Source organism: Zonotrichia albicollis, chromosome 10 (assembly GCF_047830755.1).
Source record: "Zonotrichia albicollis isolate bZonAlb1 chromosome 10, bZonAlb1.hap1, whole genome shotgun sequence".
In the NCBI taxonomy this organism is placed as follows: domain Eukaryota; kingdom Metazoa; phylum Chordata; class Aves; order Passeriformes; family Passerellidae; genus Zonotrichia; species Zonotrichia albicollis.
This window is the reverse complement of record NC_133828.1, coordinates 27,102,009-27,127,570: the sequence shown is the minus strand read 5'-3', so window position 1 is coordinate 27,127,570 and position 25,562 is coordinate 27,102,009. Positions and strand designations below refer to the sequence as shown.

The 25,562-nt window shown below is 37.1% G+C and overlaps 1 protein-coding gene and 1 long non-coding RNA gene across 9 annotated transcripts in view; one reads left to right on the top strand and one right to left on the bottom strand.

Moving 5' to 3' along the window:
* MYO3B (myosin IIIB) overlaps positions 1-25,562 on the top strand; it is a 236,679-nt gene that overhangs the window by 135,799 nt on the left and 75,318 nt on the right. The window contains exons 32-34 of one of the 8 annotated variants that reach the window (XM_026791672.2): positions 6,204-6,321; positions 13,219-13,282; positions 14,166-14,304. The exons of the other annotated variants lie outside the window; for them this stretch is intronic. Of the exons in view, the coding sequence (XP_026647473.2) occupies positions 6,204-6,321; positions 13,219-13,282; positions 14,166-14,304 (321 nt within the window). The remainder of the gene's footprint in view (positions 1-6,203; positions 6,322-13,218; positions 13,283-14,165; positions 14,305-25,562) is intronic. 8 annotated transcript variants of the gene reach the window in all.
* On the bottom strand, positions 12,656-24,173 carry LOC141730469 (uncharacterized). Its single transcript, XR_012581977.1, has 4 exons — positions 24,107-24,173; positions 22,350-22,465; positions 14,590-14,655; positions 12,656-12,875 (listed from the first exon to the last, which is right to left on the bottom strand). It is a non-coding gene; the product is annotated as an uncharacterized LOC141730469 (long non-coding RNA).

Below are 25,562 nucleotides of genomic sequence, written 5' to 3'. Positions count from 1 at the left end.
TTACAGCACATTCACATACCAGAAACAAGATGCCTTTTCATGCTGTCAACCTTTTTCATCTGAAATGTAAATTAATTCTTGCTGGTACGCTTTGACAGAGATCAAAGTAGGGGTATTAACCTTATTGGGCCTTCTCCTCATCAGAATCAGTTCCAAAGACTGCAAGGGTAGTGTTAGGAGGCCAGTCTTCACTGTTATCTATGGCCCTCCTCCAGGCAGTCCTCTGTCTACAAGTCAGCATTTCAAAGGCGCTGATTTCTTTTGTAAATGACCTTATCATTACTTTAAACTGTGTGAAAAATGATTTGCCTGAATAATTCTTGCAGGATTATCCTGCTCATTTTAATTGTGGGGGGACTTCATTCAGGTTCCAGGATATTGTTTAAGTGGTTTTGACAGCAAGTGATCATAGCCTGATAAAAAGGAGGAACACAGCTCCTGATTGGAAACCTCTTGACTTGTTCAGATTGTTCATTTCTTGCGAGTCAGTCTTTGAGGTAGGCTGCATTTGCATTTTAAAAATAAACAGATGCCTTTCAAATACATGAGCTGGTGGTCTGGAGATCTCTGTGGGCCCGGCAGTTCACTATCCATTGAAGAAATGTTGGAAGAAAAAACAAACTTAGAAAAAAAACAACGCTCACAATATACATGAGGATAAAATTCCTGAGTGTATTATATTACAAGATAAAAAGTCATTATTTCAGATGGGGGGAAACCCTCACTAGGAAACAAAATATTAGTGAATTTAAATTAAATGGGGAAGAAAAAGCTACCCTACTTCAGCATATCTACATCTCAGGTTCTCAGAATATAGAGATGTTATTAGACTCATTGCTAAAATGGTACACAGGATAAACAGGACCTTTCCTCCTTCAGTCACACTTTGTCAAACTGTGTGGGTTAGAAAATGCTACTTTTTAACTCAGAAACAAATTGTAAAGGACGATTTTGTGTTAAGTGTTTGAATTAACAATACTTTGCATTTCTGAATATTTCTTTGTAATTGGAATTTACAGTGTTTCAATTCACATGAGAGGGCAATTCAATTCAATTCTACATGGGGAAAAATATATTGTCAAAGATTTTTTAAAATTATTTTCCAGATTCACAGCTGGTTTAAATCATTGTATATCCACTGAATCATCTGACTAAAATATTGCTTAATTTATTTACCTCACATTGAAGTCTCATAAAATGTTTATTTTAGAATAATTAGAATTTAAAGCAACAGATAATACAATTATGAAAGTATGTTTTCTAGTTATGATAGCATGTATTTCCATGCAGTGTGACTTGTCCCAAAAGACTTAAGGGAGGATTTTAATCTGGTTATTTTATTTGTGAACTGACATTGCCAAAATGCCAAATGAGTGGTGCATGCAATTCATTTAGATCTGAGGTGACATCACTGAATTTGTTTTAATTAGGTCCACTTTAGCCATCTGGAATATACTGTGCAGCTCTGGTCAAGAGTGAGTTTAACTGTGCTTCCAGAGGTGAAAGGCAAATGACTAATCCACTGAGCCACCATCTCCTCCTCCAACACGTGCTCGCACACTCACCATATGTCATACTGTAGTAGAAAGTTCTTTATCAAGAACTCTACATTTGGGCTCTTTTCCTTAAATAAGAAGTGATGGCTGTTCAGAAGGAAGCACCCCTTGTAAATTGCGTCCTTTCTGTAACTTCTGCTGGTGAAGTGTTGCTTACATATCTCTAACTGTACGTCTGGCAAAATTTATTCCCTTTTAATAAAAAAGAGGGACAGAGAACAGCTGCAATTTACTGGTTTCCATTTATAATAAATGTAAGATTTTAATAAAAGCATTGTCTTTGGGACTTGCAGCAGCAAAAATATAATGTTAGTTTCAGTAGAAGACAAGGAAGAAATTTTTGCATATTTATTCCAATATTTATTCATCTATTTTTATTACTATGTATATGTGTGTGTGTGTACATGCACTCAGCTAATACCATTGTACAGGTGTAAGAATTACACAAGTAAAATCTTCCAAAAACTTCTAAGCACTTTAAAATATATTAAAAACTGTTTTCTTTAAAATTTTCTTGAAAACTACTCCTAAGTAGCAGATCCATTTTCCTATTTTTTAATCAGTAGTTTTCCTTCTTCTAACTACATTTTCAGTGTAAAAAACATTGAAGACATGTCTCTCCAATGGCAGCTGTACTGATTTATCATATTATCCTGATTTCCCAGTCAGGGTAAGCCAGACTGGTCTGTACCGGCTGCACAGCTATGGTTAACTTTACTCTCCCATCTCGTTGTGTCCTGTACTAGCTTACAGCATCCAGTAATTCTTCATGTTTAGTATGTCTCTAATGCTCATATGCAGGGAGCATTTTAGAAAAGTGAGAAGGCCTTATAGTTTTAAACTATGGGGTTTTATATTCCATCCCCATCTCTGAGAAAAGCTCTGTCAACCTCCAAATGTCTGATTTTGAGGAGAAAAAATGGAGACTATTCTTACTGGATTCCATGCTAAAAAAATCTCTTCCTTTTCCTTGCTGATATTGCCAGAATTTCATAGTCATCTTCACTTTTTTATTTGACCAAGTCTCAAGATCAGAGACTGTGGTACATGGTGGTTACACCACCAAGCCTGACAAAGCTCAAGAAGCATTTGGACAGTGCTCTCAGGCACATGATGTGACCTTTGAGGATGGTCCTGTGCTGAGGCAGGAGTTGAACTTGATGATCCTTGTTGGTTCCTTGCAACTCATTCCATGTCCAAGTGTTGATGTGCATCAGTGACACCAGACCTGATGACAGCCTTAGTGAGTCTTGCTAATAGTCACTGTGAGTGAAAGTTACTGCTTGGAAATGAGAATTCATAACTTCTTTCTCATAATACTTCTGCTGGAGAACTTAGGAGTTTTTTTCTGCTGTTAAGCATGCATCACCCAATATCCATCTAGAGAAGTGAAAGAGAGGAAGTATTCATGGCACCCAATAAAGGATGTGACTCTATGCCATCTACTGCTCATTAGAATTAATTTGGCATGGAGTGAATAATCAGATTTGTGGGCTCTAATTTCTCTCTGATGCTGTTAGTTAAGTTGTTGAATGCTCTTTTAACTAGACAAATTAGGAAAGTGATGTGCTGTTCTTAGGAAATCAACCACCTTCTCTTTAGCAAGCATGAGCTTTCACTTCTGAGTTGCTGTTATATGCTGTTTTAGGTGATGTTAGAGAGTAAAAATGTGTATGCGTAGAAAAAGTCTGTTTCACATGATTTTTTAATGACTGAGAATTAATCCTTCTACTGTTTTAAAACTACTTCATCTCCTTTCTTTATAGTTCTCATAGACCTGTGATTGTTTAGCTTTGATCTTTTTACACTGTGCTTCACAATTTGCTCTGTAATTCTATATTTCCTGTGGGACCCAGAAGGCAAATGCCTGGACTTTTACTATCTGGAATTGTGCATTATTGTATGTAGTGTATATTGCCTTGGTATTTAGACCTTAAAAGTTTGTAACTGCAAGATCCACATCTCAGACTCCCTGAAGTAAATAGATTCTTGGTTTACTAGGTGCCGAAACTGAAAGAAAACTCTTTTTGTGTGAAAAATGATCAGTACAAGAAGTAAAAATTCATGTCCTAATTTGTGGCACATAAAGCATTTAACACCAAGTTACTAATAGAAGTGTTAAAATTAAGTTCAGTTCCTATGTTGCTTGTCAGATCCTGTCATCTTTGGCTATGTAAAGATCAGGGTTAAAGCTACTGTTGCTGTTTGGAAAGTTTGAAATATAGACTGAATAAGGTGAAAATTAGGTGACAGCTGGTAATCATTCTTCTTCAATGATGCAGTGATTGTTCATGGAGCAGTAGCAACATGAGTCTGCTAATTTCACACTCTTTGAGCCAAGTGCTTAGTGTCAAAACCAGCACCAGTCAGTAATGCAAATTGCTGTGATGGAGCAGCTTCCCAGCCTCTTAGACTGCCCCAGTAGAATTCTCTGCATATGTATTTCTTTTGAAGCATTATAGAGCCTGTTAATAAATGTTGAAAAGATGCAGTCCTACTTGTGCTTGATGAAGCTTTTGAGAGTCTTAAAGAAGTTTGTTTACCCTGTACTTCAGTTGTTCCAGGAGTCAAAAGTAGGAAAAATACAGCTATTTACCTTTCAAATTCAAGGTAATTTGGAAGAAAGTTAGAAACCATCTTGTGGGAAGAGGAGTTGATTTTGAAAATACTTATGAATATAGAAGATAGGGCAAAAACTGTGTTTATTAAGTCAGATATAGGAGATTTTTACACAGTGGATGGGGCAAAGACCAAAATGGTTATATGGACATTAGTAAGAATCTCTAATAAAAAGAAAAACAATATTTAAATATAAAATCACAGGAAGTATCAGGGTTGATTTTGTAGACACACATGCAAAGAAGTACAAAAAGGTGAGAAGCTACAAAGGATAAAAGTGAAGTTTATCTTATCAGTTCATTTGTTTCAGTGCTACTTTATAGTAGTTCATCAAGTGATTGACACTCAGCATGTTTCAGCTGCAGAGAGGTGGCTGCTGGCCAGCTGTCTCTGCTGCTGAGAGCAGAGTGGGATCTTGGCTGGTCAGTAGGGACTAGTTAAGGATTGGAAGCCTGACCACATGGGACAAGTGAGAACCTGGCCCATCTCTGTCAGATAGGAGGCTTTCCTAGTTGGGAGTATCAAGGGTGGAAAGTTCCTCAAGCCTCAGGATACCTGAGCTCTGTATTTGGTTCAACACCTCAGCAGGTCAAACTTCTGTCATGACTTGTGTAAAGTGAATGGTTGTTTATTTTCATAACCTCTCATTAAAAGGCAACTTTTGTTGCTTCTTGTCCCAGAAACCTCAGTGCTTTCATAAGAAAATCAGAAGTGTGAGATACAGAGAAATCTTGTTAATCTTCTGATCAGTTTCTCCATTCCTCAGTTTATTCAGTATTCGTCCTACCTCCTGATTTCCTTCAGCAATCTACAGTGTTGATCCTGATCCTGCATGAGATTGCCTTAGACCTCATTTCTGTGCCTATCTGTGCCTTTAATATGTAACCCTGGACCCCAATGGGAGGGCTGCTCTTCTTTGGGTATTTAATCTTCAGAATTACTCTGGTTTGTGCGCATTTAGTGTGCATAAAAGCTTGTCCTGGACAGGAAACATTTAAAAAAAAATCCTATCTCCTCAGCTTAGTTCCACTATTCTTTTACATACTGTCTCACTGTTAAAACTGCAGTCCTGCTGGACTAAGCTGGACACAGCTCCTTTCTCTCACAGCCCTCAGCCTTATTCAGCTTGTTGTACACTGAAACAATGGCACTGATACTGTAGTTACTTTTTCATTACTAAGTCCTTTCTCCCCTTAGGTATTTCTACTTAAAATACTGCTTGAAATAAACCCTACAAAATCAAATCTTAAATTTTGTGAGTTTATATTGCAGCCTTTTTAGTCCTTTGTTCTAAGTGCAGTATGCATTACTATCTTTGGTTTGTGCTGGAGCTTTATTACTGTTCACTGGTGTAAAGAATGCAAGATAGAACTATAGAAATAATTATGGTATTCAGGTACCTAAACCCAGAGACAATCTATGGAAAAAAAAGGATGTAGCTATCCTCAAAATGTTATTAATTGTCATTTTATTTACCATATCATTCCGCTATGATTTTTTTTTCTTTTTTTAGGAATGGTATAAATTCTAATGTCTATAAATTTTTTTCCCTGATTTTATGAGAGGCATTTTAAATGTTTTATCATGGTTACAGTTAATTTAAAAAATAGGAGAAGACTAACTGAATATATCTGTCCCTGGCTCTGCACCCCATTGTCCCACAATAAAAGAAAGCTAAGCTTCTGGTTTTGTAAAATTATGACTAAATCAAAGGGAAGTTGTGATTAAAGAAGTTGTTTTGGGAGTGATTTTATTTTAATACATTCTGAGTTGGATTAATGTTTAAATTAGACGCATTCTCTTTTTGAGGCCTGTTTTCCTTGCCTGGACTGTGCCAAGCGGTCAACAGTGAGAGTGTAAGGCCCTGTAGAATGTCCGGGTGTCGGTAACATTGCAAACATTGGGGTCACTCCTGTGGGCTGCTAAGTGTTCCTGTACACAAATTCAGTAAAAACTGGAGACATTCAGGTCTGTGCTGCAGTGCCAGTTTCAGTTTCTGCAAAATCTTCCTGATTCAATGTTTTTTAGCTTTTAGGGGGTATATTGTTCGTAAAAACTACGCAAGATTGAAAACCAGCGCTGAGTTTGTAGCAGATCCTCAGCTTACAAGCAGCTGCTCTACTTCTGATTTTGGTTGTGAAGACTGGTAAGTTGAATCCTTTACTATCTGTTCTTTAACAAAAGTGATTCCCCACGCAATAAGATCTGAAAGGAGCAGATTTGTCATCATGATTCAGCCAGCTCTTATAAATCTGCCATATTCTGAGGGTGACCACGTGTAGGTTAGCAAGTTCTCCCTCCAGCTTAGTCATCTCAGTGATCTCCCAGTTAGTGGAAATGTGCTGTTTGCTCTGGATTGCTCTCCTGGTTTTGTGCACTTCTTGTAAGTACCTAGAGTACTGCAGATTGCAGACAGAATTGCAAGTGCTCACCATTTCAGCATTCACTGCAGTGCATGTTATTGAATGTCCAAGAGAAGAAAGTTACCCTTCTGTGCCCAAAAAGCTCCTTGCAGACCAGCAATGAGACAGGGAAAAGAGCTGTCAAGAGCAGATGGACACTTTCTGTCACTGACAGAAAGCCTAGGAGTGCTGTAAACTATGCTGGTGCTCTATTTCTTGAAGAGAGGAGGTATTTTACCACTTAAAGCAATGGGGTCACTCCAGACAAATCTTCCTGTGACACTTCCTTAGTTATGAGAGGCAAAAGGGATCTGTTACGTTTGAGTCACCAGCATTGTTCTAGGGCGGGTGGCTGGGTTTGCAGGACTAATCCCTTTCATTAGTTTCAGTGACTGAGGGTTATGAGATCTCTCCTGCTGAAGCCATTCTGGAGAAGTTATTTCTTTTTCCATGTATGCTCATAGCATTGAGTTTTGTTAACTTCCATATATACACAGTCCACATATACATTAAGACGTTTAGCCACCAAACTGACGCTGAAATCAGTGTCTAAATGCATTTAGATATCTGACCTGAAAATGTCCATGTAAAATAGATTGGTAATTCAGGTCTTGCACCCAGTCCTGGTTGCAGTTTACAGTCAGATAGATAAATATCTTTTGCCTGGAGTTGGGAAAGTGCCATTACTGCTGGCAGTTCTTAATTAAAGACAGATTAAAAGAGCAACAGCCTGGTGGTCTTTTAAAGATCTGTGTAAAAGCTGAGTTATAGTGTTATATGTAAAGCACTCAGTTTTACTAAGTCATGAATTTAAAAGTGTTTAGAAGAAATGAATACTTTAAAAAAATTAATTCAGAAGAAGAAATTGAATCTCTACACCTAGTTCATGCTCTTCAGTCAGTGAATGCAGGACATAAGCAAACTGAAGCTAATAAATGACATGGCTTTCTAATTAAATGCGCACATTTGTTCATTTAGTATTACATGTTAAAATGTTTCATGCATTTATGTGCTTGACTTGGTTATCAAGTTAAATGCAAAGCTGATGTCACAGGTAACTAAGGATGCATTGAGAGTTGGCAAATATCTCTGACTGGAGTAGAAATAGATAATGTAAATGTTAGCAGGGAAGTGGCTTTGTCTCATTGAAAAAATGTTTTTCCATCAGTTTCACAAATCTGTGGAAGTGCCTGTGACTCCTGCTGAAACAGGATCCTGGGAATAATTGTGTACCTGGGAAGCTGACGCTAAGTTTTAATTATTCCCCAAAAACCATGCATGTATGAAACACTTGCCAAGCCTTTTCCTGACATCATCAGCCGCTGAGAGGCCTGCACGCCATCAAGGAACTGAATCACAATCAAACCTTGAAAGGGGCAGTTATTTTATACTCAAACATGATCAAGACATGAGTAAAACATGGCTCAAATGAGGAAAGTAGAAGCCTTTCTGAGCCATTTTTACCACAGCTGAATAGCTGATTTACCATTCTATTTAGAGCTGAATAGGCAGCAGAAAAGGGAGGAGTGTGATGGGATCTCCTGTTTCACAAAGAGAGCACAGACACCAACCTTAATGTCTGCCCCCATTTTGCAATTGATCATTGCAGAAATAAAAAATCCTGTATTTTGCAATGGCATAGCTAAAATTTCAAGTTAGTATTAGGGATCTTTTGAGCTAATTAGGAATAATTTATGGAGAAGTGAGAAGTTATTTTCTAAAGCGTCATGTGATTTGAACTTGTCAGATTGACATATCTTTAGTGGATATATTTTTCATAAATTTTCTTGCTTAGCAGGATAATCTACAGTTCAGTGACTAAGGACCTTAATCTATGCTACCTTGTTCATCTTCTTGTTCAGACAGAGCTGTCATTCTTAAATATCTTTAAATCCCTTTAGAACCCCATCAAAGTATCTGTAACCTTCATGTTCCACCATGATCATCTTTTCCATTTCCTTCCCAAATGAAAATTGTTTTAAGTAATACTGATTTGATACTTCCCCTGGGAAACACTTACTATATTGTTAATTTTTTTTCCTAGCTCACTGTACTATAGCTCAATGGCTGCTAAACATCACAATATAAGTTAGTTACATGTACACATGTGCCATCATGCTGTGTTGTGTAGAAGGCACTGTTTCCACATAGTGACTTTCTTATCAGTTGGGTCTTGTATCCCTTGCTCCTTGGTTTCCTTTGGAGCTCTGTGTGTTAAGAGTAGAAGATACTGGACATCAACACCAGTTCACGCTCTTGAACTGAGTTCATTGTGATTTTTTTCTCTCGTGTCTTTCTCTTTTTACCTATTTTGTGTCATGTCCAGGCTTTAGTCAGCTTAGGTTCTCAAAACCATTATTTTTAGTAATGACATTCACATGAGCCTTACAGAACCAAGATTGTATATTAGTCTGTACAAAGCTACACAGGCTCACCAACTTAGATGTTTAAAAAATTATAGGCAAAGAATAATTATCAGCATTTTTCTACAGGAAGTATGTGGGCGAAAGTCAAGTTCTGGAAACGGGTCTATTTCTGCTCTCTAATGGCTTGACTGATGAAGCAGAATCTGATTAGTAAGTTTGTATCAGTACTAAGTGAGTGGTGGTACAAGGGTTTGAGAAGGTAAGATTGAAATTAGAAGCAGTTACATGAAATGTAATGAACTGCAATATGAAAGTCCATAGTGCTCCAAAGTTTACATTGGAAGATTTACTAGCAGTGAGGATACATCAACTCACGTGTGCATCATAACATTTTGTCATCACTGCCAAGACTTGGTTAAGGTAGTATATTAGAGACTGCCCTTGAAGAAAATTAGCAAGTCCTTTGGCAGCAAAAATGATCACATATCTCTATAAACCATGGTAAAGGAAGATGTCTAAGAAAGATGGAAAACTAAGGGTCATATGGTATCATTTCTCCTGTCATGAAAGGCTGATGTGAAAACAAACTGTTCTCTGTTGAGAATCAAGAGAGAAATAATGGGCTTGCATTGCAGCACAAGAATGTTAGGTTAGAGATCAAGAAATGCTTACTAATGGTAAGTTGAGTTAAACCCAGTGTAGGTTACCTTGGAGAGTTTCAGCCACTCCACCACTGCAGGTTTTTAAAATCAAGTTAAGCAAATATATGGGGGAAAAAAATAGATGTAGCTGATTTTTCTCTGAAATGGGCGTGACTTAGATGATTTGTCAAAATTTTTTTATGATTTGCAAACACGTAGTGACTTCTTGAACTGTAACATTTCTGGTTTGGCATTGCAAGCCAGCTTTTATGGCATCGTAGTGCCACCAGCTGTTGCTGCATCAGTACAGGAAGTAAGTATAGAAATGGATCTAGAGGAATTCTCCACGTCTGCTTTGCTTGCAGTGTCATTGTTGCTGTGTCTGAAAAATGAGTGAGGTTCATTTCTCAATGGTTTGCTAGAGCTGGAGGCCCATTGAAATAGCACAAAATGTGGATTTACCTGCATGGGCACTGGTGGATTAGCACATAATCACAGTATCCTGTGTATCACTGAGAGATTAAACATGATTTCAGTCACATGAGCACAAATTCATTTACAAACTGGTTTCGTGTGAATTCTCCTGTTTCCTATAAAAGCTCCTCTGTCTTTGCTGTGGTTTCTTTGACTTGATCTGCAGCCTTCATCTCACTAAAGTGAGGTTCGCTCTGTCAGTCAACAACAAAACTTTCCAAGAACTCTTTTGATTAAAACAAAAAGAAAAATAATCGCTATGTTGATGTGCTTCTATTCTTCATGGAGAGCTGATTTAAAGGGTCACATCTCTACATTTTAAACCTTTTTTTTTTTCAGAATCTTCAGAAGAATGCCATTGGGTCTTGATAATTTATTCCCTTACACCTTTCCCATACTTTCTCATTGGATGATTATAGTTTTCGTCAAGATCACATTGCAAGATCACAATTTCTTGTATAAGGCATCTTTTGAATATTAATTTTCATTTCTTTCCACAAGAATAGCTGGTATAAAGACATTTTGGTTTCCTTTAATAGCTTCACTTTCCTATTTTTAATCATAGCAAACACTGAGATTATTGCTTGTGCTGAAAATAGGAAGTCTACAATCCTTGTGGCATGCAGTAGAATCCATGGGCCTGATTCTGATGTCATGTGAGCTTCTAATTACTGTTCCTAAGTTTAGTTACTCAGGATTTTCAAAGGTCTAGATGGGAATTTGGGCACAATTTTCTAGTGTCATTTAGTTTTTTGCTCGTTCCTACCCCTTTGGAATTTTTCATCTACCCCTGCTGGAAGGATTGAATTTTTTCTATTCCATAAAATAGTGCTTTTGCAAAATGAACTGTATTGTTTCTAGTAGAATACCCAGTAGTGTTTCTAACATTTTCCAAAGCATTTAAATAATGAAAGTGAAAGGGCCATTATTAATACTGGTAATGGCCAGAGTAACTCCAAAACGAGGTATTTTTTCTCCAGCATAAGTTAATCTCCATTACTAGATTTATGTTGCTATAGTTCAGCTGCTTTCAGTGCTAAGGATAGTGAGTCTATACACTATACAGATGTGTAGACAGACCTTAAGAATCAATGTTTCTTTCTTTTTCCAATGTTTCTTGCTAGTGGAGTGATTTATAGACAGCCTGTATGTGAGGACTGAGGCGTATTACAGCTCAGTAGCTGAACAGTCAGCAGCAGATTGTTGAGTTGCCTGACTGAAACCAGGCCCATGAACCCAGATCTGCAGCTGATTCCACGTTTTCAGAAGTATTCCCTGCCAGTTTGATGTTGTGGTGGGCTGACCTTGGCTGGCTGCCAGGTGTCCACCAAGCTGTTCTGCCATTCCCCATCTTGTCAGGACAAGGGGAGAAAAATGCAATGAGAAGCTCCTGAGTAACAACTAGTACTCAAGTGCATACTTCTGGTAGCAGCAGTAATTCTGTGGAAGGTTGGGCTCCATTGCAGCAAATACAACCCAATTTAGGATTGTTTTAATCAGAAAAAATCCCACCCATCACTGGGATTCTGACAGAGAGTTGGGGTTTAGGGCTTCCAAATTCCAGAGGCTGATTTTTGCTAACTTAAGCTTTACAGAAGGGAAGTTGCTGATTTTTGTCTTTGTGCTTTAACAATTATATAAGGTCCTAGCTGTGCAAGGTTGTGTGTTTTTTTAGTAGAAGACAAAGATTGTTTTCATGCTGCTTATTTAGATACAGATCCAAACCACTCCAAAATCTGAATATTTAAATTTATATGATGATTCAGTCTGGTTTTGGCTTTGCAGACCATTTGCAACATACTAATCTGACAGCAAATGTTGATTTTGACATCCACCAAAGTGATATCTGAGGATTATTAATAATTTTTACCTTGTATTTGATTTATTTTCAGAAATACTGGGGAAAAGGGGAGTGCACCATCTCAAAAATGCTTGAGGAATTTCTGGGCAAAAGTGGCAGGTTATCTAACCAGTGACACTAAATAAATTATTATCTAAATAATATATATACAAGATAAATAGTAATAAAGAACTTTACAGATAATATAGTATATGCACAAATGCAGTGTAAAATACAGTCCTAGACTTATGTTTTACTTTCTACTTTAAGAAGTGTGCCAGTACCAAATGATAATGCATTTCTAAAGTGGATCCCTTCCTTTCCTCCAAGGAAAACACAAGTTTAAATTCAATTTACATTTTAGGGCAAATGTTTTTCTTCTCTTTCTTTGTGTCAAAGAATAAAGGGGGACTTAAATTCCCCTTATCTGACATGCAAGTCCAAAGTTCCCTCATGAAATTGAAACATTACAGAAAGATGACTGTTTACCATGTTTATGAACTTCATTCAGTTTTGACAATGAAAAAGTCTTTGTTTGAATCCAAGTTTGAGGACCGTGAGCATACCAAATAATTTCCATGAGCCTCAAATTTTTTAATCTACTAAATGAAATTGGTAGCAATTACTTTGGTATTGCATAGCTGGAGATTCTGAAACAAGTTCTGTCTGGGTGGACTTTACTGTTGAAGAAATCCATTGACTTCAAAGGCCTGACAATGAGGATCACAGCCTGCAGAAGGTTTTTATGTTACTTTAATCAGCATTAATGAAGTAGGAGTTGGCCTTTAATATTTTTATGGTGACATAATATGATGGTAAAATAGTAACAGATATAGCCAAAGAATCTAAGACATCTTACTTCTTGCTCTGTCTTTAACCCCCATGGCTTTAGGAGAGCACATGTGTTTCACTTCTTGCTCATCCATCAGATTTCGAGTGTCTAAGTTTGAATTGTGTGAAAATAGCTTTTCACAGCCCTTGAAAAAAAAATTAATATAAAATCTTAGCAAATTAATACATTACTTCAATTTCATTAAATTCTTGTAAACTCATTTTACACATCTGCACAGACAACAAATTTTTAATGACAAATTCATTGCTTATAACCTGTTGCTGCGTTTAACAGTATGCACTTTCTTATAAGAGGAAATGGGACTGGTCTGGGGTTTTTTTCCGAATGGGTTGTATATGCAAATTTAGAAATTGGGGGAGGGAGAAAAGGGAAAATCAACAAAAAAAGTGTGTATGCCAGTAAACCTTTTATAAGAGTGAAGAAATTACAATATTTAAACTAAATTTTTTCTTTTTCTTCGCTTTTAGGCAGCAAACCAGTAACCAGTCTTCTCCCGTGGTGCCTGATTTTCTTGACAAACAAACTAAAAAGGTATTACTAAGTTTATATTCTAAAACAACATCCCATTATAACTTCAAATTCCTGAGTCCACAGTTCTGCAATGTGTTCATGTCTGCTTGGCATAGCCATCTGAACATGAAACCGTTAGTGATGTTTTGAAGTCTTTGAGACAAAAGCCTGCTTGCTAAGAACTTTAGTTCTGTAGAGAGACAGGGAGGTACAGTGAATAAGAGAATCAAAAGGCTGGAAATTTGCTGCTGAGAATAAATGCTAGCTGCTCCCTGAGGTGATTTGTCTGTGCACTTCACTTTCTACAGATGTTAGAGACTCTTTTTTAGTAAGGACCTGAGGTTCTTTGGTAGCACTTTGATATCCTGCTCGAATTCAATATGTGAAATGGAGGAGTCGCTCTGTGACTTGGAGCACAGCATAGTCTTTGAAGTCTGATCCAATTTTTGCTGCTTACCATTTGATGTTGAAAGGATGAAATGGAGAAAATGTACAGTTTTTGCCAGTAACTCTGCTGAGCATATGTAAGATTAAAAAAACAAAATCCCTTGGATGATGTACTTAGAAATGTTAAGCAGATTAATACCTTCCTATAGCTTTTTCTAAAGATACAAATTAACTATGAGAGGAAATCAGCATACAGTGCATGCTATGATTTAACTGCATGAGGAAAGGGGATAAATAAGTTAAATGGAAAAAAGTAAACAAATGTTTGTGACACGGGTGCTAAGTCGGTGTTGCTGAAAGCCACAAGAATCTTGTGTAACTTAAATCTAGCATTAGATGCTTCAGAGAGTCTTGGAAAATAACAAGTTGCTCTCTATGAGATCACAGCTGTAAGTTATCATAAGCAAGTGGAATTAATACATTTCTTATGTGCCTAAACCAGTATTCTTTATTCCAGAATAATTTGGATGAGATTTCTGCTTCTCCATTTATTCTAAAACATTCATTTGAAATGAATCATTCGCAATCAATTAGCCAATCCCAGACAGTTGCAGACCATCAGTTGTCAAACCTTTTGACATCCTGTAAAAAAGGAGGTAAGAAATATATAAAAGTAGCAGAGATATTTTGTTTACTGCTTATAAGCCACAAGTTGCCAGCATGTAACTTGCTTTATGTATTGATGAGATCATTTAACAATTTGTTGAAAGGCAGAAACATAATAGAAAAACTTTCTTCTCTACACTTTCACTCTCGAAATATGAAAAAGCCCTTAAGTCTCTGTATTACAGAGGCAAAAGTAAAATGATTTTTAAAATACACTTCCTGTTAAAAGTGTCATTACTAATCTCAAAATACCTTTTTAATGAAATCAAATCTACCTTCAAGAGCTTCAGCTTTCCTTTGCCTTCCAACCTCAGAAGTTAAAGACAGAAATGAAGTCTCTCCTGTTGGGCAGAATGAAAGACGACTGGTTTGTTCACACACAGAGATTCAGTCAGCAGCACAGGAACATTGGCAATACTTCTACAATCATTGCAGTGCAGTTTTTTTAATTTTTATTTGCTGTTATGTTACTTTTGCCATGTTCAGCAAGAGTTTCAAAACTTAAAGTAAAATATTTTGACATTTTTTGAATTTTACCTGGTTTATCTTTAGATATTCCAGGAAATCATTACTTATCAGAATACTTTTCTCTTATCATGGGTTTTATAATCATCCTATCTTTGCAAATCCATGAATGCAGACTTTATTACTAGACTGTAGAATAACTTTCACAGTTTAAGATGAAGTAGGTTGATAATGTGCTATCTGTAACCCGAGCCAAAATGTATATGATAGTAAATTAATTTCTAGATTAATACTGAAAATTAGTTGTTTATAATGTCATGCTATTAATTAACATTACTGTTTGTTTATTTATTTAATGGGACACCTTTCATCTCCTAAATCTACAAATATTTATCTGCATAATTAAACTAATCCTGCAATTTATGTGTTTAAATTTTACAGAGTTCAGTAAAACAATTTTCAATGTTTAATTTTCAATGTTTTACCTTTTCAATGTAAAGGTAAGATAGGTATTTATAAGCAACTTGTTCTGTTAATTCAATAGTTTTCTCTTTTTAAACAGGTATAATGTGCTTTCCATGCTAAAAAGTGAATAGTATTTAAACAGAGAAGATTGAGAAATCCATTCTTCCCTCCTCATGCATTTCAGTCCATATTGGTTTTGAATCCATAGTGTGGAACGGCAGGGGAAGTTTGCATTGCTATCTTAAATTATTGCATGTTGAATAATAAACCTGTCAAGCAGAAATATCTTCATTGCAGCAAATCCTCTTGAGGGAAGCAGTCAGGGCCCAAATCCATCATCTTTACTCTCACTGCATATTGTATGTTACCTTGCAAGTGGTCTCCTTGAAATCTAAGACCTTGTGTCTGAGGCAAAACAATTAGAGTAAAACTGGCAGAATTACACCCTTAGCAAACATAATTCAAAACCCTTACTCAGTAATTGAGAGTGTCTTCAAAAATGTGAAATGATAGAAGAATAAAATTTGAAGAGGAGATAAATGCAACATTGATCTGAACTATTGAAGAGACATCTATATTTAAATGAATTAGCATGCAAATGCAGAGAAGTAAAGGAGTTTCCTAGATAAGCATGAAAATATGCAGATAGATGATCATATAAATCACACTTCAATGAGTAACTATTAAGAAGTAAACCTGGTGAGGAATAATAACTTCTTTGGGTGCTTTTAAAAGCACGGCTTGCATTCAGGGATGCAGATGCTTTCGCCTGGTGCTCGGTCTGTATTCAGCTGTAGTGTATGAAGTACACTTCTAAGCAGGTAGTGTTCCTACACCTACTGTGAAAACCAAGTGAAATAGGAAATATCTCTTTGGAACAAGAAAGCATGTATAAAAATATGTGAGATTTACAGTGTCAGGTGATACTACATAAGCTGCTATTCACACTAAAAAGCTGCCCAGTACATAGTCCAAACAATGCAAAGACTGTTATTTTTCATAGTGAAAGATTTTTCGACAATGTTAGAGACTGGTTTTTAGTTCTCTGTAAGTTACATTACAGACAGCACTAGTCTGCCAGCTTGGTGGTGCTTGGACCTGAAAGGCCAGTGGGAAAGGGAATGTGACAGGTTTCTGCTCTGGTCCATGACCCAGTTATGAAGCAGTGTTGGTGTTTGCTGAAAGATAAGACTGTATGCAGGCTTAAGCACAAAAGGAAGGACAGGCTGCTTATTTATCTGGAGGCCTTCGTAGGTGAGGTCTAGTTCAGTCAAGAGGGGACAGAACACAAAAGGACAAAATGGTTGATATCACTGTGCGTGTTTTTGCATTAATCGAGTGGTCTGTTCTCTCATATCTTATCTGGCTGTCTAATAGCATGGGCTGCCTGTTCTTAATAACAGATTGGCGAAGGAAGAATAGAGAAGGATATTTCCACAAAAATCATGCAAAGACTATACTCTGTAATTAATACAGAGACAAAAGCCTCTTTTTCACATCAAAAGCCTTTTCACTGGGTCATAGAAAGGCTGAGCAGTGTGGCCAAACTGCAAGCACAGCTAGTGCATGCATGTGCTGTGGTTCTATAGAGTCACAGGAACTGGCTTTACCCTGCACAGACATTCCCCTGCACTCTGCCAGAGCACTGGGGCAGGACCAGTAAAAATGCTGAGGATTCCCTCCAACGTTTCTGGTGTACACAGAGCCTGGGCAGAGAGTCCAGTCATTAGTAACAATTAAGCCAGAAGTTAATTATTCTAGTCACAATATAGTACCGAAGGAATCTAAATAATATAATCTCCAGAGGCCAAGTAGTGGTATTCTCATAGATGAGATAGAAAATGAGGATGTTTGAAATTATTAATGAAGAGTGCTTCATAGGGAATTTACCAATGTAACTTTGTTTCAAAGGTAAATGTGACAGATTTTCTGGGATGCAAAGGAAATACATTTGCAAAAGGAAAGCTAATAGTATCTCTGCATTGACCAAACAATGATGTATTTTTTTTGCTTAGCACAGACATTTTGAACAAGTGAGAAAATACACAAAGAGCCTCTGGCTGTGGACATTCTCTCATGGGAGAACAATGTGACTTATGGATATGTTCAGTTTATGCCTTACACCCTACATTGCAATGCTGAAACTTTATGAAAAGTAGAGAAATTTGCCAGGATTCTGCAAGGTCTGGAAGTATAGTCTTCAGTGTTGTCTATAGCCACAGTCTGAGGCAGTGAATAGTCCATTTCAGTACAGCCTTTGATTTTAGATTCTTTAATCTTTTATATTTTCAAAATATAAAAGGGGCTTGGCATGTTTCAGGCTGGAGTCCCATTAGTCAGTGACCCATTTTTAATGTTTTTCTTGCAATTTTTTTTTTTTAATGTTGATAATTTTATCTCTTCCTTTCTGGTAAACCAATCATAAAATGGGATTTGGTGAATTAGCTGTGCTATGTTTGGCGAAATATATGAAGTCACTGGGTTTTGCACTGATGAAGGACAAGCAGATAATTAAATATGTCAAGTTAGTGCTTGATGGGGAGGCAAGCTGCTGCCCAACTTGCCCACTGTGGACAAGTTTTGGTAGGGGCATTGTGGGCATTGGAGACATTATTCCCAAAATGTTACTCTTTGGTTGTCATCACACAGATGATATTTACAGGTTCATCATCCTGAACAAGAAATTAAAAATAATGATGACTTCATTAGAAGTTCAGACTTAACTCCAGTTTTAAAGAAGTGATCCAACTTTAATGCTAAGAGGTATGATCATGTTAAAATACCCAAGCCAAAAAGAACAGTGGCTTGGTTGTTTGATCTTTGCTTCAGAGTACAGTTTTCTTGGTGCCAGACTTTATTATTGAAAATACTTTAAACTGCCTCAATTCAAAGCACAGTCTTGATTCAATGTCTTGTGTTTGCAAGTGAAAGGTGCTTAAATATAGAGAAGTACGTTATACTGCATGGTGGTTTAATGTTGTAGAAGAGTTTTAACTCTGGTTTCATTTCATTCTTACTTTTACATTTTTTGAAAAAATGTTAATGACTATGGCAAAGCAATAATCAGTAGTGACTTGGAAATGGAGGCACTTTTTATGCTTGCATTCACAGAAATTCAATATCCCAGCATGACTGTGATATCATAGTATTAGAGTAAAGAACAGGAAGTATCTCACACCAAATGTGGTATCAAGATCTGGGTGTGCCTTGTAACAAAAGATGCCACTTCACTTTGTGCAAATAGAGAGAGATCAATCCAAGCCATTCAGCTGTTTGTGTAACTCAGGTTCCTATTTGATTTCATTATAACAAACCTTCCTTTCTAAGTAAAAACAAAACCACGACTACATGATGTACTGTGAAATACTGCATGAACTTTCAACTAGTTTTCACTGGCAGAGGGGATGATATTGACACATAATGCCATTCCTTTCAGAATCCTATCACTGAGGAATTTAAAGGAAGGATTTTGTAATCTATTTAGAATTACTTTTGGTTGTTTAAAGAGGACTTTCGTTTCATCATTTTTAAGCTCTCCACTGAGACTAATCTTACACTGAGGGAATATAAATCATGAAAAACTTGACCATAGTCAGTAAAATCATAACAGTGAGCAGAATAGAGTCTCTGGGTTATAAAATATTGACATGAAAAGTTTTCTACATATCTGTGGTTTAGGGGAGTTTGGGACAAAAGGGTGTGGAGTGTGAGTCCTATGAGGAGCAGCTGAGGGAGCTGGGATGTTTAGCCTGGAGAAGAGGAGGCTCGGGGGGATTTTATCACTCTCTACAACTCGCTGGAAGGAGGGTGTAGCTGGGGGGGTGCAGGCTCTTCTCCCAGGTAACCAGCGACAGGACAAGAGGTTATAGTTTTAAGCTGTGCCAGCAAAGGTTTATGTTGGACATTAAGAAGAATTTCTTCACAGCAAGAGTGATTAAACATAGGAATGGACTGCCCAGGAGAGTGGTGGAGTCACTGTCCCTGGAGGTGTTTAAGGAAAAGACTGAATGTGGTACTCAATGCTATGGTCTAGTTGACCAGGTGGTGTTCAGTCATAGGTTGGACTCAATCTCAGAGGTCTTTTCCAACCTAGTTGATTCTATGGTTGTGTTTCTATCATTGTAGGAAAGGACAATCACCTTTCTAGGCTTGTGAGGCTGCATGGTTATGCATGCAGATGGATGCTTTTGGGGAGCCTGGTACTGTACATTGCATTGCACATGGTGGGACCCTAGGAGGGACCATCACCTCCCACCCAGTGGAAACCCTGAATTTTTGCTTTCTGGAAGTATGCAGGAGCTTTTCAGCTTCACTAGCCATTAGGGTGAGAAACAGTACTCATTTTCAGGATTTCAGTTCTTTACCATATAATTCAGTGGGAATTTAGAAAATCTTAACTGCAAACATCAGTGACATCAGTTGCACTTCTCTCAGCCTTATGTAAATTTTTCAGCTGAGACTTGCAGTGATGATGTTTGCATTCTGAACGGATTCACCCATCAGTGGTTTCTGTTAAATCTTTTGCTACTCTGTAATGGCATGATATGCAGCCTGAATTTTGCCAAAGTATCAGACCAACAAATCTGAAAAGAAATTGGCTGTTCATAAACCTTTCTTTACTGCACAGCTTCTTAATTGTTTTTTTCCCCTCCAACAGGCAAAGACACAAACAGTGGCAAGTGATAAATACAAGCTTTGATTTGTTAAACACATGTTAGCTCTATGTTTAGCCCTAGGCAGTGAATTTCATTATAGGCTGGTTTACTTCTGGATTGGTTATTGTGATTGCTTCCAATGCGAAAAGATTTGACCTGCAGCCATGACTGATTAGTATCAGAGGTGAGAGATAAAATAAGATGCAAGTAAACTGCAGAGATAAATTGCAACACAGTTCTCCAGAGACAACTCAGTACTTGTTCTATGTAAAACAAGTTGAAATTTAGCTTGTAATGACTACATTGTGATAAAAATGGATTGCAGAACTCTCTCGTTGAAATATGAAAAATACAATAAGAAATCCAAGAAATTTGATGAAGTTGAATAATAAGTAAATGATAATGCTGTGCCAAAACCCTGTAGGTTTTAATAGGGGTTCAATTTTTCCTCTTAACACGTAATGTTCACTGATCCAAGCTGCTGTTCACCTGTTCTTTCTCTTCATTTTCCATCCACAACATGCAGGTTTGTTTGAATACTTCTTTTTGTTATCTCTGTGAGTAGTTAGGTTTTTTGTCATGCAGCACATCACTATCCTGTTATTGTTTGAAAATTCTTTTAAGTATTCCCTATCAGTCTTATTTTTGTTACTTTGCCACAGTTAGTAGTGCTCTGAATCAGCAGCGTATCTCAGATGACTGATGTACTCTGGCACATAGTGTTGCTCCTAATTCATTACTTTTCTGTTTCTAGAAGAACACACAATTTTTTCTGAGTAAACTTGTTTAGCGTTAGTACAGCAAAAATAACTCTAATAATATTTTCACAATGGCTTTTTTTTTTTTGCAAATTGCAGAATTTTTAAACTTTTTCTCACATCAGAAAACATCAGAAAATTTTAGATAATTTCTTTATTTCTGGGTATTTTGTAAGAAAAAGGCTAAGACCATTAATTGTTTGCTTTTATAGAGCTGTTATTTAATCTGCTAGCTGTATGTTACCAAACAATCTCTCAATGTTTGCTGGTATTTAAAAATCTGAATTCACTCTATTGAATTCCCCACAACTGAGTAGTAATAGCTGGATTTCACATCTTTCTAGAAGACACTGCATCCTTTCACAAATTATTTTTATAGTTCTTCATAGATACTGTGAAGAGATAACATGCTAGTAAAAGCAGTAACATAATTAATGTGATGTTGCAGAATGTTACATGAGGTGTGTGGGGTAGTTCAGAAAGTACCATAACAAATTAACTTCGAATGTATTTTGTACAGGTTTGGATCTTTTTCCTCTCTACTAAATTTATTATTCTAATGGATTGTGATTAGCTGCTGAAAATCATATACATCCTAGCAGAAGCCCTAACCATGGCGTATAAAATGCATGGTTGACCAATGCAAATAAAAAAAACCTAAAATACTGAAACAACTCTGACAAGTACAGGATAGATACTGAGGACAAAATGTTTGTAACCACATATGTGAAGATGTAGATACTACAAGTTACTCATAGATATGGTTTGATAAATAGATATTCCATTCACTAAATCATGAACTGGTTCTGAGGCATTTGGGTGGAAAAAAAATTGCCTTATATGACTTATTCATTAGCTCTGCTCATGACAATGATTGTATTACTTGGCTGTCCATCATTACTTTTCTCTACTCACTGGAAGTATTTTGTATTTCAGTTCTCTCATGGATAGCCTCAGATGATTCTAATGATTGTGCTGAGTAAAGCAATAGCCAATAATAGCTTGTTGCAGTAATTGTGAGCTTACAGAGCTCCCTTCTGACCCCAAGTGAGGATAATCTTTCTTGAGGCTCTTCCTTGCCTATGGAGAGAATTCCAGGAAGTAGTTGTTGTGCTCAAGTGTTGGCAGTACAGCAGAAAAATAATGCCACACCCCCACCTTCCTGGCTTATAACACCTTTCCCCTGAGGGAAGGTCAGAGTACCAAAGTCACAGGAAGTATTGTTATTGATGCCAGTGGGAAAAAGAGAAGCTGCTTTCCTTTGTGTGGTCAGGCAGGCAACAAGCATATCTTAATCACAACACAACATGTGTAAAAGAAAGATTTTATGAATTCTAATATTTTTTTTCCTAAAAATACCTCAGTACCTGTTCTTTGTCCTTAAGGCTTGTCCTGCCTTGTACATGTGAAAACAAGAAGCACAACTGTGTAATTACTAAGTACTGCCTCTTGCTTGTCAGGTTGTTCTGCCCTACCAGGCTAAGTCTGACAGGGAGAATGCAGACGTGACTAACAAGCTGAATAGCAGTAAGAATACCCATGAAGATTTTATCATCTTTAATATTGATATTTTATATGTCTTTAATATATTCTTCTTCATGTGAGTGTCTTACATTTTGTTGGGAATCAAATATAGATAATGCATGTGATTACCTAGTACTAAAAAGTTGGAAAGCTGTGCCAGCTCTTTACCTTCAGTTACAGCTAGTTTTTGTCCTAGGAGGAGCTTCTTCAATTCTTTGTCTGTGGCTTTGTGAGTGTAGTGCTATTCTTGGGACTCCATCACACCAATGTGCTTATGTTGCATCCTGCACACACACAAAAGTTACATTCGAAATAGGGAAAAAATATTACATTGTTCTAGCCTCTTTTTGTAGTTCTGGGATTTGCAAACACCAAAAATGCCCTGCAGCAAAGTGGTGCAATTGTTTTTTCTACATTCTTTTAATGTTGTTCTTTACTGCATATTCTTAGTCACGATAAAGAGCATGACTATCAAATGAATAACAGCAAGCTTTCAGTTTTAAAGGGCTTACTTGGAAAGAAAAAAAAAACAAACCAACAAGTTTGCTGCAGGTCTAAAAAAAAAAAGCTAATTTTAGTAGCAGCATAGATAGGTGGAGTTTCAAAAATTAAGAACAACTAGTTGCCATAGTTAAAAATTGATAAAAGGGCTACTTGTTTAACAAAAATCTTTGACCTGTTGATTTGTTTTCAGAGACAGGAGAATTCAGGTCTGCGTACCGTCTCACCTAATGTCCCAAAAGGGCACAGGAATGGGATTCCTGTTTGGGCTAGCCCCTCATATTTTGCTCATCAGACTTTGAGACTAAGTGATATCAATTTCTTTCATCTCTTTGTTGTCAATGTGCTTCCAATTAATATTTCATTCATAAGAAACTGATAAATTGGAAGTTCTTAATCTCCTCAGGAGGATTTGCTCCTTGCCCTGGTATTCAGAACAGCTGTAAGTTCAAGTCTATAGTATATATCAGTTTTCTAACTGCATATCCAGGCTCACACTTTGTGCCTTTTGATCATTGATTTAGAGCCCAAGAAGGGTAAATTCCTCAGCTTCATATCCAGAGGAGTTTAACTGCTTTAGAAAAATGAAATTTTGCGTGACTATATTTAGATATTTATTTGTAAACTGTAGTCCACTTTAAAACATTCCCTGGGAAGAACATAGTCATCAGACAGCCGTAGGCAGACATGTCTCAGGGCATTGCAATTGAAGTAGAATTTTCTTTATTGTCTTTCAGCATCATAAGCAACTTACAACCTGAAACTTTCAAAATCAGATGGCCTCCGTGGTAGTAGCATGCCACACAAGCTAATCATTGACACATATTGAAGAAAATCACAGTTAATTCACAGAACTCTGTCTTCTTGTCCCACCCCCAAAATAAATATACACAGTCAGAAAGCATCTGCCAATTTTCTGCTTAAATTGTGTAACTTGTTTGTAGAATTGTAGTCACTTTTGGAGTGACTTGCAAGGAAAAAAAAGAAGGAAAAAAGAGGAACCAATCTAATTTTTTTTTGAAAGAGATTATAAGTAAGGCAGAAAATGGTGAGCATGGTAGATGACAACGCCAAACTTCACATGTAGGGAAAACGTGTGACAGACACGGAGAGACATCATGGAATTAAAACCAAACCAGAAGTGGAGTGAAGAGGGAATATGCCATCAAAGAAGAAAACCTGTGCTGACAAGCATGATAGAGGAAGAAGCGAATGAGATGAAAAACGAATAAGATACTGTTCAATTTCAGTAAGAACAGAAGGCTTGGTAGCCTTGGCAAATGTCCTGCTGCTTTCTGTAGCATTTCTTTGCTCATATCTAGTTTTCCAGGAAACGTGTGACTCTAGTTTAGAGCATTTGAAAGTAGAATTACAATTCATTCTCTGTTTTAAAAGGTAAAATCTTTTTGAATGGCAATACTTACCAAACAATTTTCTTTGCTGTACTGCCCGGAGTATTGCTTCCTAGTTTGCGACACTTTCTGTCATTATTTGCAATGTTGGGGGTTTTTTTTATGCTTAGGAAGCCTGTGTCTCTGAAAGGGTAGAGTATTAATTGGTCCAAAATCTTTGAAAATAAAGAAGAGACCAGATGAAATAAGGGAAATTTTCCCTTGTGTAGTAACAACCTTTTCTTCAGTGATCCTTTTTTATGTTCTGTTTATGAACTTTGGAAGCTAACCAAACAAACAAAAAAAAAAAGATAACAAAGAATGTAAGTATCTATCGTCTCATCAGGAGAAGAGACAAGGTAAAACACAATACTCTAGATAGTACAGTGAGTTACACAGTTAATTCAGCCTTAAAGCAAGTTTCTAGAAGTTAACAGAGACAGGAGGAATTGAGATTGCCCCCGCTGGATTTCTAAGACTTACAGTCTTACATGCTGTATTTCACTATTACATCCCTTGCAGCTGTACAACCATGATGTTTTTGTCTTTGCAGACAAGGACTGAAGACATTTTCATTGTTATTTCATAATGTTATTTTTAATTCCTCTGTTTGTGCTCATCTCCATGTTCAGTGTTGGACTTAAACAAAAGCTTTACATTCTTAAATTTAGTGATGTTTAGTGTCAAGCCTAAATTCATTAATCTGTGACTTTATGACCTATGATCAAACCTATGACTATTACTGTAAACCTGTGAGAAGGACTTGAGGGTTCTCATGGATGGAAAGCTGGACATCAGCCAACAGGGTGAGCTTGTAGCCCAGAAGACATGGCTCCATCAGAAGAGGAGGGGCCAGCAGGTCAAGGAACGGGATTTTTCGCTTTTACTCTGCTCTGATGAGGCCTCACCTAGAGTTCTGTGTTCAGCTCTGGGGTGCTCAGCCCAAGAAAGACATGGGCATGCTGGGGTGAGTCCAGAGTGGCCATAGAGATGGTGAGAGGGCAGGAGCTCCTCTTCGACTAAGATGGTCTGGGAGAACTGGGGTTATTCATCCTGGAAAGAGAAGGCTTCAGGGAAACCTCATTGCAGCCTTCCAGTGCTTTAAGGGGGCTTGTGAAAAAGAGGGAGAGCAACTTTTTGCATGGACAGATAGCCATAGGAGAAGGGGGAACCATTTTAAACCAAATAAAGGACAAATTTAGATGAGAAGTTAGGAAGTTCTTTACTCAGAGTAGTGAGGCACTGAACAGTCTGCCCAGAGAAGTTTTGGGTGTCCCTTCCCTGGAAGTGTTCAAGATCAGGTTGCACAGGGCCCTGGGCAGTATGGTCTGATGGGTGACATCCCTGCCTATGGCTGAAGATTGTAACTAGGTGATTTCTAAAATTCCTTCCGGCCCAAGCTTTCTATGATTCTATGGCTTTCTACATCTTATCTATCTTTCTAAATGTAATGGAATGTTGGCAAGAGCTTTAAATCAAGTTCACAGTA